Below are 13,290 nucleotides of genomic sequence, written 5' to 3'. Positions count from 1 at the left end.
TTTGTCCACCTTTTTCCTCTTTCTCACCCTCCTTCTTCCTCTTGCCCCTTCCTCTTCCTCCTCCTCTTCTCCTTTTTCAGGACAGGGTCTCACTGTGTAGCCCTGGTTGGCCTGAAACCTTCTGTAGAACAGACTGGCCTTGAACTCACACAGATCCACCACCTCTGCCTCCCAAGTGCTGAGATTAAAGGCCCGTGTCACTATGCCCAGCTGTGTTCTTTTGCTGATAGAATTTTTGAATTCTAGGAAATAAAGTCTTATCTCAAAATTAATAACTCTCCATAAATTAGTATCTATGCTTTTCACTGGTAGTTTGCCTACTGAAGTCTTGTGCATATTTTAACCACTAACAACAACTGTGTCGAGTGTGGCTGAGAAATCAGTCTGTGGTCTTTAGCCTTGGGACATCTCTCCCCATTTGCTTTCCTCTGGGTAGTGTGTTTTCCTTCCTTCCTGAGCAGACCAGAGACATCATCTAAACAGTCTTCCTGTAGCAGCTTCTTCTCCAGGTGGCCATGTGGGTATTCCAGACAGTGTTGTGTGTGTCCAGGACATTGACACAGGCCCCAAGTTTGTTAGTGATGAGGTTATAGTGTGGCTGGATCGGGGCTGGCATTGAAGTGGGATTTGATAGCTGAATTGTTGGCTGTGTCAGGAACCCATCTCTCAAGCAGCAGCTCATCTTCTATACCATTCTGGGCTTTCCCTGTCTGAGGCCATGGATGACTCTTCTTATTGGTCATCGTCCTCTTTTTCTTCACCAGGTGAGGCTCCGTGGGGTGACAAGCCATGCCTGCGGCTTTGACTCTATGCCTGCCCTGGTGTGGAATGTGCTAAGTTTCAGCATTAAAGAAAAGAGAGAGAGAAAAGAGAAACCCTTCACAGACAAGTGCACGCCCACAGGCCATCACGGTGTGGGCAAGTCTCCATAAAGACTCTCTTCCCACGTGATCCAGATTGTGGCAGGTTGACAGTTAAAACTAACCAGTACAAAGTGGATCAGTACAGCCTGAACACAGACAAGCTGCAGGGTCCATAGGAGGAGGAGGAAGGGCCCTGAGATGTTCTATGTAGAACAGACTGCAGGGATTACCAGAGGGCATGAGATCAGCTGACATTCTCAGAGCAGGTCAGACAAAAGGATGGAAAGCAAACTCAGAATGGAGCCTTTGGGCTTCCCCTGCACTCACACAGGACATCCTCAGAGCCCCTGTCCTCTTAGCATTTGAGAAGTAGAAGCAGAAGGACTGTTAGGAGTTCAAGATCATCCTTGGCTTTTCCAGACGTTCTAAGCCAATGGGAAATCTATGGGGACCCCACCCCACCTTGGCCCACTCTCTCTCTCTCTGGGCTAAGAACATCAATGTACCTGGCCTTAGCACTTTTGGTTTTCTTAGGACTAAACCCTATTATATCCTTAAAAACCCAGGTATGCCTGATTAAACCCTTGGTGGAGAAAGGAGCAGTGTTTGGTGCTCACAGTTTTCCAGTTCTTGGCAATTAACATGAACTGATGAGGCTCCCTCTTTCTCCCTCCATGTGGCTCACCCACAGCCTTGTGGGCCCCTGGCTCCTGGTCCCTAGTCTCCTGAATTCCCACCCCTCACAGCCCCTGCTCAGCCCGGAACAGAGGGGGTTTTCATAATTGGTAAACTGAGATGGAAAGACACCCTGAATTTGGGCAGCACTGTTCCATGCCCCTGAGCAGTGTAAGCACAACAAAAGCAATCCATGCAAGCAAACGTTCATTTAATCTGCTCAGCTCTTGATGGATGTGACGTGACTGGCTGTCTCCAAGCACGTGACCCTATGACTGTCAGGGCCTGCAACTTGGATCCGTGAGCTGAAATCCAAGTATTTTATCATAATAACAAAAGTGAAATAAGGGTACTCACTCAGTGTCTTTCTGTGCCCAATAATTTAAGATATGTGTCTCCTAAGAGTCCTTCCTTTATAATTCTTTCCATACTGTGTAATTCCATGTTTGTGACTATATGCCTGTTTGCCATACTGTAAATCCGTAAGTGTAAAAGCATACCTCTCGATTCATTGGCCACTATACTTCTATTATCTGGTGCAGGACAAATAGTAATAACAGTCTGTGGACAGAAGAAACGGTGCTGAGAAATTAAATGTCTTATCCCCAAAAGCAAATGACGTTGCTTTTATTTGGCCCCAACAAAACCCCACCAAGCAGAGGCTTGGGCCCTTTTTATACCGCCACACCTTTGGCATCAGACCGGTTTGCCTGGCACACAGTGGCTGTAAATATTTGCTGGGTATCAATGGTGCTTAGATATGGTTTCAGAGATTTCTCATCCAGATCCACTCCCCCACCCTCCCTCTCTGGGTACCTGAGTGATGCAGCTTTTCTCTGTGTGGAGGGGAGTTTAGCCGCTGTGAGGCTGCGCTCATCTGTGTACCATGTGGAGGGGAGTTTAGCTGCTGTGAGGCTGTGCTCATCTGTGTACCATTCCAAAGGGCATCCAGGTATTACCAGACAGCAACGGTTCTGCCTCTGCCACTTCCCCGGCTGCCACACGACAGGCTGATGTTGCAGTTTACACTGCTGTCACTGAATAGTGTATTGAATAGTGGACAAAACAGTTCTGCCTGCTTTATTTAACATTTTCAAACACAACTTGTATTTATCAAAAAGCCCACCTAACTGACAAAGTAGAAAAGTTTTAAAATATGTGTGCATATGTGTGCACATGACCACGGTCCTGCATGTGCTGTGACACTCAAGTGGAAGATTAGAAGGCAGTTTTTGGTTCTCGTCTTTGTAGGTTCCAGGGATTGAACTCGGGCTGTTGTGTTTGTACAGCAAACACCTTTGACCTGCTGAGTCGTTTTTTTGCCAGATCCCTTCATTTCTAAGCCGTCAGAAACTCGAGTAACTCACTACTTGAGCTCAGGCAATGCCATTCCCCCTGGCTGCAGAAGACCTTGGCTTTCCTGATCCTTCTGCCTCTGGAGTGTTGCGATTTCAGGCATGCACCACCTGGCCTGCTCTATGTGTTATTGTTGAACTGTCTATAGCGGGCGAGCATCCTGATGGAGTGTGTGCTGTCTGTGTAGCGGGCGAGCATTCTGATGGAGTGTGTACTGTCTGTGTAGCGGGCGAGCATCCTGACAGAGTGTGTGCTGTCTGTGTAGCGGGCAAGCATTCTGACGGAGTGTGTACTGTCTGTGTAGCAGGCGAGCATTCTCCCAACTGAGTAACCTCCTACTCCTACCTACTCATGACAGTTTTAATTCTGTTTGCTAAATCAGTCTCCTTATGATCTTCAAATCTGGGTCAGTGCATGATTCAGCCAGTGAAAGTGCTGCTGACAACCAGAGTTCAGTCCCTGAGACCCTAGTGAGGAAGAGCATTGGCCTCTGAAAGGTGTCTGCTGCATGCGTGAGTGCTCTCTATGTGTGAACCCGTGTGTACACACACACCACTCTCACACAGACACACACACATCACACACAGACAAACTCACACACCAAACACACACACACACACAAGACACAAATACACATTAACACACACACACCACCACACGCTCACACAGACACACACATAGACAGACACACACACTCACACATCACACACACAAGACACAGATACACACTAAGACACACACACCACCACACGCTCACACAGACACACACATAGGCACACACACTCACTCATCATACACATACAAACTCACACCAAACACACACACACACACACACACACACACACACACACACACACACACAATCTTTAGCCCAGAGCAGGTTTTTCTAAGCCACTCCTTTCAAGGATTCGGTTGAGTAGGCTTTCCCCAGCTAATCCCCCTATTTACCACGAGCTTTGCTGGATCCCAGGAATGTGCAGCAGCCAGCTCAGATTAATGGCCTCAGAAGTAAACACAGCATGATCTGAAATCAACAGACTTAGCGGCACATTCTTCTTTGTTTTTAATCTGTGACTCGCTCTCCATGTTCTCCTGTTAATTTGTGGTGCTTGCTGCTCTCAGTCCCTGTGCTTTGAAGCTGTAAATGGTGAGCAGAGAGAGACCACTCTACAGTGGTGAGCAGAGAGAGAGAGACCGCTCTACAGTGGTGAGCAGAGAGAGAGACCGCTATACAGTGGTGAGCAGAGAGAGAGACTGCTCTACAGTGGTGAGCGGAGAGATGGCTCTACAGTGGTTAGCTGGGAGACCACTCTACAGTAGCCTGCAAATTGTTCCAGGACCTCAGTGGGCCTTTTTGTGTATATCCTTATAGCTCATGAGCCCACAGAGGGTCAGCAGCCCCTGGTCTTTTCCAAGTGAATATGACAGACCCTCAACGAAAAGAGAAGATTTTATTTGAAAGCTTTAACTTTCGGAGGCCTGGCTTCCCCCAAATTCTGCCGAGGGACTGAATCTCTGAGTGTTGGCTGGAGATCAGCCAGGTAGGGCTCATGTGGTTCCCTTTTTAGTCTCCTGTGCCCTAGACCTCTGTCACCACCCTGGGGAGATTAGACCAAAGCTCTCTGCAGTTTGCTTTCTTCTTGAACGAGTTCTGTTAAAGAGGGACTTTAGCTCAAAGAAGGCCCCCTCTTTGTTTGCCACAGCTGTGTGGAGTTCCAACTTGTCTTGGACTTCCTCAGCGCTGTCTTGAGATCCGGCGTGAACTTGCTGTGGTTTGCTTTGGGCATCAATCTGTTTAGCTTGGCTCGGTTGTATAATAATTATATAATTGCCCAATATTCTTGTCAGCAATTTGCAGTCCATATTTTTAATAGAATCACTTGCCTTCCTTTCCATGGGTTCCCTCAGAACTGGTGGCTCCTGGATTAATGCAGCCTAGCCCCACGGGCCCCATGCAGTGGGGGGAGGAGTGAGCCCTGTGCTGCCTGTGGTCATTCACCCGTAAAAATCCCCCTGTGAGCCATCTTCTTACAGCTCCTTATGGGTTTTGCTTTATTAAAATTTCTGCTAGTATTTGTTGAAATGTTGTGTCCTTTGAGAGAGATTCTTTTCTTTATTAATTAACCCATTTAGGAAATCTAGTTTCTCAAAGAGGAAAAACTGGGACAGTCTTTCCTCGTTGTTCAGTTCTTAAGTTAATAGATATAGATATTTCCATTTCTTTGATACACCGAGGAAAAGATGGTGGCGGAAATCGAGGGGCTGTTGAAGCTAACTGCGTGGCTTCCAAATCAGTTTTCTAACTTAGCCAGCCTCGTGCCACCTCTGACTGCTCACCGTGCTGCTCTCTGGGCCTTCAGCTCCACTGGCCACTTTTCTCTCTCAGTGGCCCTGCTCTTTACTTTGGTTCTCCCCTTTGCAATAGGCAAAACTTGCTGGTAGTAGCTAAGAATTACATAAATAACCACACCTTGATCTTCCCAGTTTATCAGTGAGAAGACCTTAAAGAGAATGGAGCAGTGATCAAAATAGCTAACATTGATGACTGATTGAATGATTCATTGTATATGATCTGGGAGCCACTTTTCTAAGCCTGTGCTTGCTTGATGTCTCTCTCTTTCTCTCTTCTCTGTCTGTCTGTCTTTCTAACACACACATACACACAAACACACACACAGACACACACACACATTTCAAAGCAAGATCCTATCTCAAACAAAACAACAGATCCCCCAAAACATACATAAAAAAATCACAAAACTCAACTGGGCATGGTGACTCACGCCTTTAATCCCAAAACTCAGGAGACAGAGGAAGGTGGACCTCTGTGAGTTTTTGGCCCGGCCTTTTCTTCATAGTGAGCTCCAGAACTGCTTAGCTTACACAGTGAGACCTTGTCTCAAGAGAACAACACACACACACACATACACACACGCACGCACACACACCACAAAAGCAGCAATAATAAAACCCTGACAGGGCTCTAGATAGAACGGGGTTAGAAAGAGCCTTCTAAATCTCCTGGCCCAGGACCGAGTCTTCTACAGGACAGAGGGGCGGTGAAGACTTTATTGCTTTTTAATGTTGGCGAAAAGGTGAAAGGGCTTTGTTCTTTTATGGTTCTGTGTGTGTGTGTTTTCCAGATAAATTTTCAGTGTAATTGAATTCAATCTTGGTGATAACTCTGTCACTTTGGCATGCAGCTCGGTTTCTAGGAACTATTTCTGCTTGCTGGCACTCTGAGCTACATGTCCAGTGTTACTGTTGGCACTCTGAGCTGAGTGTTCCATGTGATTGCCTGCTGCGGATAGGACAGGTGACCTGGAGTGTCTGCAATGGTCCAGAAAACTCTACACAGGACCACAGATCTGCCTGTGATACTAGCTATTCAGGGAGGCCGAAACAGGAGGGACTTTTGAACCCCAGAGTGCTGGGCTAGTCTGGGAAACAAAGACCCTGTCTCAAACAATCCCTTCCAACTCCCCAGATATTTAGAATGTCAAGTGTAAACATGTCACTTTCAAAACTATTTTCTATGACGTCTTTGTTAAATAATCCCCGTCCCCGCCCTAATTTGCCCGAGTGCTGTCCTAGTATGTTTCTTGACAAATTGTTTCTTTTTAGAAATTCTCCATTTAACTTTTAACATTTAATGTGTGCTTGCTGGTGAAATTTCAACACCTTGTTTTCTTACTGAAATTTGTTTATTTTTATAGACAATTTGACAGTTGCAGAGAGGGATTTTAAGGCCACTTCTGACTTGCCAAGCTCGCCTTCGACCTGAAAGACCAAAGGCTGCGGTGACTGGAGGGGGCCCCCGTTGGAGAAATGGCAGTGACTTCCCACCACGTGATCACCACCATGTTCGCCCTGATGAGCTCCTGTCTGGCTGGTAATGCTCGTTTTGAATTTTGTCTTCTTATCATCTTGAGTGACTGTTTTCTTCCCCTCCTCAGTCTCTTTGATGAGAAATATTTAGGCCATGTTATCTTTCTGTAAAACACAAATATTTATGTTCTTTAGGCAAATAAAATACTTGACTACCACTCAGGTCCATAATGTATTTGCCTATGTTGTAGTTTACGAGACTGGGACTAGACATTCTAACGTTACAACACGGAAGCCCAGCTACCTCTGTAGAGGCTGGCAGACCGTGAAGAGCCTGCTTGATTCTGGTACCTGTGTAGATAATAGCGAAATAAGAATTTTATGGTTCTTTTTATTATTTTCAAAGAATATTCTTGTAAAACAAGTAGATCTTCTGGATAGAGGTGGCACTCTCATCATGAGATTTGGGGAGGGGGTGTTTAGTTTCAGCCGCTTCAGAGACATTAGTAAAGACTCTTTGAGAAGTCGAGAGAGGTCTGAGAGGCGGCTGGAAGTTCTTGTCTTGCTGGGTGAGGTCTGCAGTGCCAGCTCCAGCACTGAAGGGAGAAAGGGGGAGGGCACTTTGTGTTTCCCGGAGACATCAGAGTAGAAGGTGGCATTTGGGGAGCAGATGACCATGTGAGGACTCTCATCCCGCCTACCAGCATCTTAGCATTTCACGTCAAGGCCATGTGACTAATTTGGAAGATTAATTTGCTCTATTTTGTTGTCATTTGCTCTGTGTGTGTTCCGCAATGAGCCGTACAAAAGCAATTCATTGGCTCAGGTCTGGAAACTGTCAGTTCTCAACAAGAACAATACCGACTTAAATAGGTACTACAGCCAGCCTCTGGGCGGAATGATTATAGCATATAAAAACGAGTAGAAATTAATTTAATAAGCTCATGTAATCAAGCCTCCAGTGAGGTGTAATTATTTGTGACATTTTGTAGGAGATAAAGTGAGAGACGGAGACACAGAGTTCCGTTACACGGAGTTGGGCAACTGGGGGATGGAGAATCCAGATTTTACACTTTACATCTCGCGTGGTGGATGGAAGATAGCATCTGACCACAGAGGCTCCGCAGACAGCGGGGGCTGTTTGCAGACAGACTGCGGGGAGGCCAGTTAGCAGAAACTGATATGGAAAACTGGGGATCAGAATGCCGCCCCCCACCATGGCAAACATTTTGAAAGAAAGTTGTTAGTTTGGGTTTCTGTTTTAAAATTACCAGTGTGTGAGCTTGAACTGCCCATCCTTGTTCTGTTAGGGCGGCTCTCGGTCAGCACTTTCTTTTGTGTCATCAGTGAAGGCGTTCAGCGTGGGCATTAAGATGGATTTTCTTTCCTCTCTTAACTTCTTTCTTTCTTAATTTCTTTTTTCTTTCTTTTTTCTCTCCCTCCCTCTCCTTCCTTCCTTCCTTCCTTCCTTTCTCTTTTTCTTATTTTTTTGAGGCAGGGTCTCTCTATGTAGCACAGGCTTGCCTGAAACACACAGAGATCCACTTGCCTCTGCCTCCTGAGTGGCAGGATTTAAGGTATACACCTGTATGCCAAGGCTACAGACAGTCTCCAGGTAGGAGGACTACAGGCGTGCACACCATGTATGTGTGTGTGTGCACACGTGCATGTGTATGTGTGTGTGCATATGCGTGTGTGTGTGCTATGAAGACCACCCACTCCATGATCATTGTAGCATGAATAATAAAAAACCAGAGACAGATTTTGGGGTTCAGTCTGAAGATCAGAGAAGCAAAGCAGCCAACCACTGATTCTTACCTCTGCCTCAGACCAAAAATGGGCAAGGTTCAGTCTTCATGAATTCTGAAGACTCCATACCCCATACTGGCTGGCTGCTTTGTTTTTCTGATCTTCAGGTTGAACCTCAATATCTGTTTATGCGTTTTTATTATTCATGCTACAATTATCTTACAAATAAGAAACCAAGATTCACTTAGACGACCTGGCACTTGAGCTTAGGTATTTAACTGTTGAATACAGGCCATTGCTTCCCTATTGGGGTCCCCAGGAGGAGAGTCTGTGTGTGGAATGAATGAAACTCTTGGCTTGATTAAATACCAGGTGAGTAGCCACCAGTGTGGCAGTTGGTTAGAAGGTAGGGACGTGCCACCAGAACAGATGTCATGACCTAGGTTGCTTTCTGTTGATTTTCATGTCATACAGAGAGCCTTGTAGCCTTTTGTCAGGACCGGGATGGGGAGCAGAAGGGGTGAAGAAAGTAAAAGTTGTCTTGTGTGTATTTACCACGGGGAGGGGCAAGCACATGAGGCACAGCAGGGTTTTGTGTGTTGACCCCTGGCTTGGCGGGACCTTTTGTGGAAACCTTTTTCCCTTAACTTGTGTTGGGGAAGAGGAAGGTGAAGTAGGCAGGCTGTAGGCAGCCATGACCAGGTTACCAACTGGTTTGACAGAACTCATTCATCTTTTTCCTCCCAGCCTTTCTTCCTTGGAATTACATGGCAGTGTGGGCGGGAGGGTGCCGTTCTTGAAAGGTGCACCGTGTAAGAACCAGATGCCTTTTGATTGGAAACCACGTAGGCTGTTGACTGGCCCCTTTTTGGAGATGCTGTAATCTATCTCACACCGAGAAAGCAGAAAGCTTGGAAATGAATGCTTGCCAGTGCAGGCTCAAGTCTGTTTTCACTTTAAAGACATACTACACATCTCTAAAGAGTCGTAGCTGCTGCGTCTCAAGTTTGCCAGTGTTCATCAGGGGTGTGTTTCCACAGTCTCGGTAATGAGAAAAAAGCATGCAGAAAAAATTCAGGGAAGTCGGCTTGGTGAGAGGACACAGCTTTGGCTGCATTTGCTGACTGGTGTGCCCAGTCAGCAGGTCTGCCGAGGTGAACTCTGCAGAAACTCCCCTGCCGTAACACTGGAGCGAGAGGTGATGCAGAGGTGATGCTGGCTTCTCATTCCTGTCTTGATGTGGTGTCCAGGTGTGTCCTCTTGGAAACTCGCCCACAACCGCACACACGTTTTATCCATTAAACATGCTTCTTCTCATTCCATCTGGATACACCTGGGATTCCAGGTGCTGTCCACAGGGACGTTGAGATGGTTTTCATCTACTTTGCTTTCCTAGTGGAAAAGCTTTGAAGTCCCGTGTCCTGGTGACAGACAGCAAGCTGAGATGCTGGATGGGCAGTGCTAGGTTTGGAGCAGACTGAGCTGTCAGCGTGGAGAGTGTCTAAGCCAATGATGCTATCCTATCATAGCTGCCGTTTGAAGATGCTTTCTCTGCTCCCATTTCATCTGAACCTCCCAGCAGTCTCAAGTGGGCAGATTTCAGTCTCATTTCTAGAGCGAGAATGTTGGGGCTCAGATGAGTGAGTAATTTAGAAAGATGATTCAATTCTTGGTCCAGCTAGAGCTCAAACGTTCTTCCACAGATAACTTCTAGCATCTTCTGCTCAAGACCACCCCCTCCCATACAGACACACAACACCTCACCTCCCCAAGCTGCAGCCTGACTCCTTCCTTGGCAGGTGATTTGTTCATTCAATCCTCACAGAAAACTCATGACCTTGGCATTCAGCATTGCTCACTGCTGTTGTTATTGGCACTGGCTCTATGGCCAATATTTTAACTCCTGTTAAATGAGAAGACTGATGTGGGAAGGTTAAGTGCAGATGCGTTGAGAAATAAATTCCTAAGTTGATGTACAGCCCGATGGGAGAGGGGTGGAGAAGTGGTGGTCAAAGTTCCGTGCTCTTGGGAGGCAGAGGCAGAAGAATGAGGTGTTCATCTTCAGCTACGTGAGAAGCTCAAGGCTAAGTCTGCCTTGACTATGTAACACCATTTAAAAACAAAAATCCCCTCAACCCTCCCCAAATCAAAATAAGCAAATGAAAAACAACAAAATGAAACTCAGAGTTTACACTGTTTCTATTATGTTGTCCCAAAGATATTGACACTCAATTTTCAATTTTATTTTTAATTGATAAATAAGATATGTTTGTGAGGTCCAACATGGTATTTAATATATGTACATTATATGTGTTTATATTGTGAGGTGGCATATTTAATACCTGAATCACTTGTCCCAATTTATTTATTACTGTTTATGTCTATGTGTGTGGTGTATTGCTGTGGTTGGTGTGTGGCGATCAGAGGTCTCTTATGTGAACTCCAGGGCTAAGACTTCCTCCTTTTTAGAGCTGACAACTCCACTGTGTCATACGCCTCATTTTCTTTGCCTATTTGTCCTGTGAGTTCTCTGGCTATTGCATTAATGGCCCATAGATTTCAGAATGGAGACCAGATGACCATCTAACCAACAACAAACCCTCTGCCAAAACAGCAACAAAAAGGATCAAGCCTTGGAGTCTTAAAGGTTCAGAGCAGATTGAGAAATACTTTCTCAGGCCAACCTTGAGATCTTGAGACACAGGAGTCGACTTGGTTTCTGTGGTGGTTTCAATGAGAATAGCTCCCATAGACTCATGTATTTGAATATGTGGTCCCCAGTTGGTGGAACTGTTTGGGAAGGATTAGGAGGTGTGGCTTTGCTGGAGGAGGTGTGTCACTGGGGTAGGCTTTCAGGTTTTAAAAGCCCGCACCATTCCCAGTGTCTCTCTCTGCTTCTTGCTTCAGTAAAGATTTAAGTCTCACCTACTGCTCTAGTGTCTTGCCTGCTGCTGTGTTTTTGCCAAGATGATCATGGATTCTAATCCTATAGAACTGTAAGCCTCAAATAAACCTCTTCTTCTATAAGTTCCCTGGTCACAGTGACTCTTCTTAGGGACAGAGATGTAACTAAGCCAGCCTACAATCATTTTTGTCTTCAATTCTTTTTTTTTTAAATATTTATTTATTTATTATGTATACAATATTATGTCTGTGTGTATGTCTGCAGGCCAGAAGAGGGCACCAGACCCCATTACAGATGGTTGTGAGCCACCATGTGGTTGCTGGGAATTGAACTCAGGACCTTTGGAAGAGCAGGCAATGCTCTTAACCTCTGAGCCATCTCTCCAGCCCCTTGTCTTCAATTCTTTACTTTAGTGTTTAATATTTCTTTTTTACATATAGAGAGAAAGCCTATTGTCAGTAAAGTATGAGCCAACACCAGGGTATTAAATTTTATACTTATTCTATTTTTAATTATATTTATTTAGTGTGTTGTGTTTTGTGCGTGTCTGTGTGTGTGTGTTTACATGTGTGTACTACAGCATAACACACATGTGTAAGTCAGAAGTCCACTTGGGGTGGAGGGAGTCCTTGTGGGTCCTTACATGCTGAGCCATTTGACTGTCATACCTATTCTAAAGAGCAAATGATTGTTTTTAAAAAAAAAAAAGCCCCGCGCAGCTGTAGTGGCCTGCCTTTGGTCTGTGTTCTCTGTGGGGGATACTCTACACATCTGGAGGTGATGAAGTATCACCTTTCTCCTTCCCACAAAAACAACATACATACATACACATACAGATGGTGCAGCGAGTAGTTATTTCCCAAAGATTCTCTTGTACTGTGTGTGTGTGTGCATATGTGAGGTATGTTTGTATATGGTGTGTGTATGATAGCTATTAAAAAAGGATGTGTGTGTCTGTGTGTGTGTGCATGAATGGGGTATGTGTGTATATGGTGTGTGTATGATAGCTATTAAAAAAGGATGTGTGTGTCTGTGTGTGTGTGCATGAATGGGGTATGTGTGTATATGATGTGTGTATGATAGCTATTAAAAAAGGATGTGTGTGTCTGTGTGTGTGTGCATGAATGGGGTATGTGTGTATATGGTGTGTGTATGATAGCTATTAATAAAAGGGTGTGTGTGTGTGTGTGTGTGTGTGTGTGTGTGTTTGCAAGGTGGTTTACTAACAACTTCTTGATTGGGGAGCTAGGTAAACCCCACAGAATGGGAAGGGTGAACGGTTAGCAGGACAGCAAGTGAGAGTGTCCACAGATCTGATGTCAGATTCGTCAGCAGTAAGTGTTCTTTCTTCCATCTGTACCTAGACTGTGTAGCTTCTGCCCTGCTCGTATTTCTGATGATTTGAATTATTTCAGGATGCCAATGGCAGTCTGCTTTATGAACGGTGACTAACATTTTCGCCAGGACAGAGTTACCTGCATGCTCCCAGACAGCTGTGTAATGACTAAAGTTTACGCTTCTGCACAGTTGTGTATGGAGGGAATTAGATAACGGGTCCTTGCTGCTTTGGCAGCGACACACACTGTGTGGCAGAGCAAATGCTGCTCAGCCCCTCCTGGCCCTGTGCCTTTGCAAGCAGAAGCAGGGACCATTCATCGTTTTGCATTGGCTTTAAACTTTCAGATACCCTCTGTGCTTTAGATAAAACCTGTGCTCTTGTCAAGAGATCACGAGGAACCTGCTAAGTCTCAGGCACTGTGCTGGCTTCTGAGGCACAGAAAGGGGTGGAATTTAAGAGTCAGTGCTTTTGCCCAAGGTCTTTTTGTATAGTTAAACTTCTTAAATTGCTAATTGGTTGCTTTATTCAGCCAGGATTTGTTGAGAACTTCCTGTATTTAAGACACTCTTCTGGGT

At 45.4% G+C, this 13,290-nt stretch overlaps 1 protein-coding gene across 2 annotated transcripts in view; it reads left to right on the top strand.

The window, feature by feature from the left end:
- The window catches only part of Tgfbr3 (transforming growth factor beta receptor 3), a 173,159-nt gene that overhangs the window by 14,390 nt on the left and 145,479 nt on the right, over window positions 1-13,290 (top strand). For both annotated transcript variants that reach the window (XM_041642150.1, XM_041642148.1), the window contains exon 2: window positions 6,611-6,786. In XM_041642150.1, coding sequence (XP_041498084.1) covers window positions 6,723-6,786 — 64 coding nt within the window. In that variant the 5' untranslated portion in view covers window positions 6,611-6,722. The remainder of the gene's footprint in view (window positions 1-6,610; window positions 6,787-13,290) is intronic.

This window comes from Microtus oregoni, unplaced genomic scaffold, assembly GCF_018167655.1.
Source record: "Microtus oregoni isolate MIOR12 unplaced genomic scaffold, Mior012 000072F_ref0000427, whole genome shotgun sequence".
In the NCBI taxonomy this organism is placed as follows: domain Eukaryota; kingdom Metazoa; phylum Chordata; class Mammalia; order Rodentia; family Cricetidae; genus Microtus; species Microtus oregoni.
Note: the sequence above shows the minus strand (reverse complement) of the source record. Positions and strands in the feature narration are given on the sequence as shown.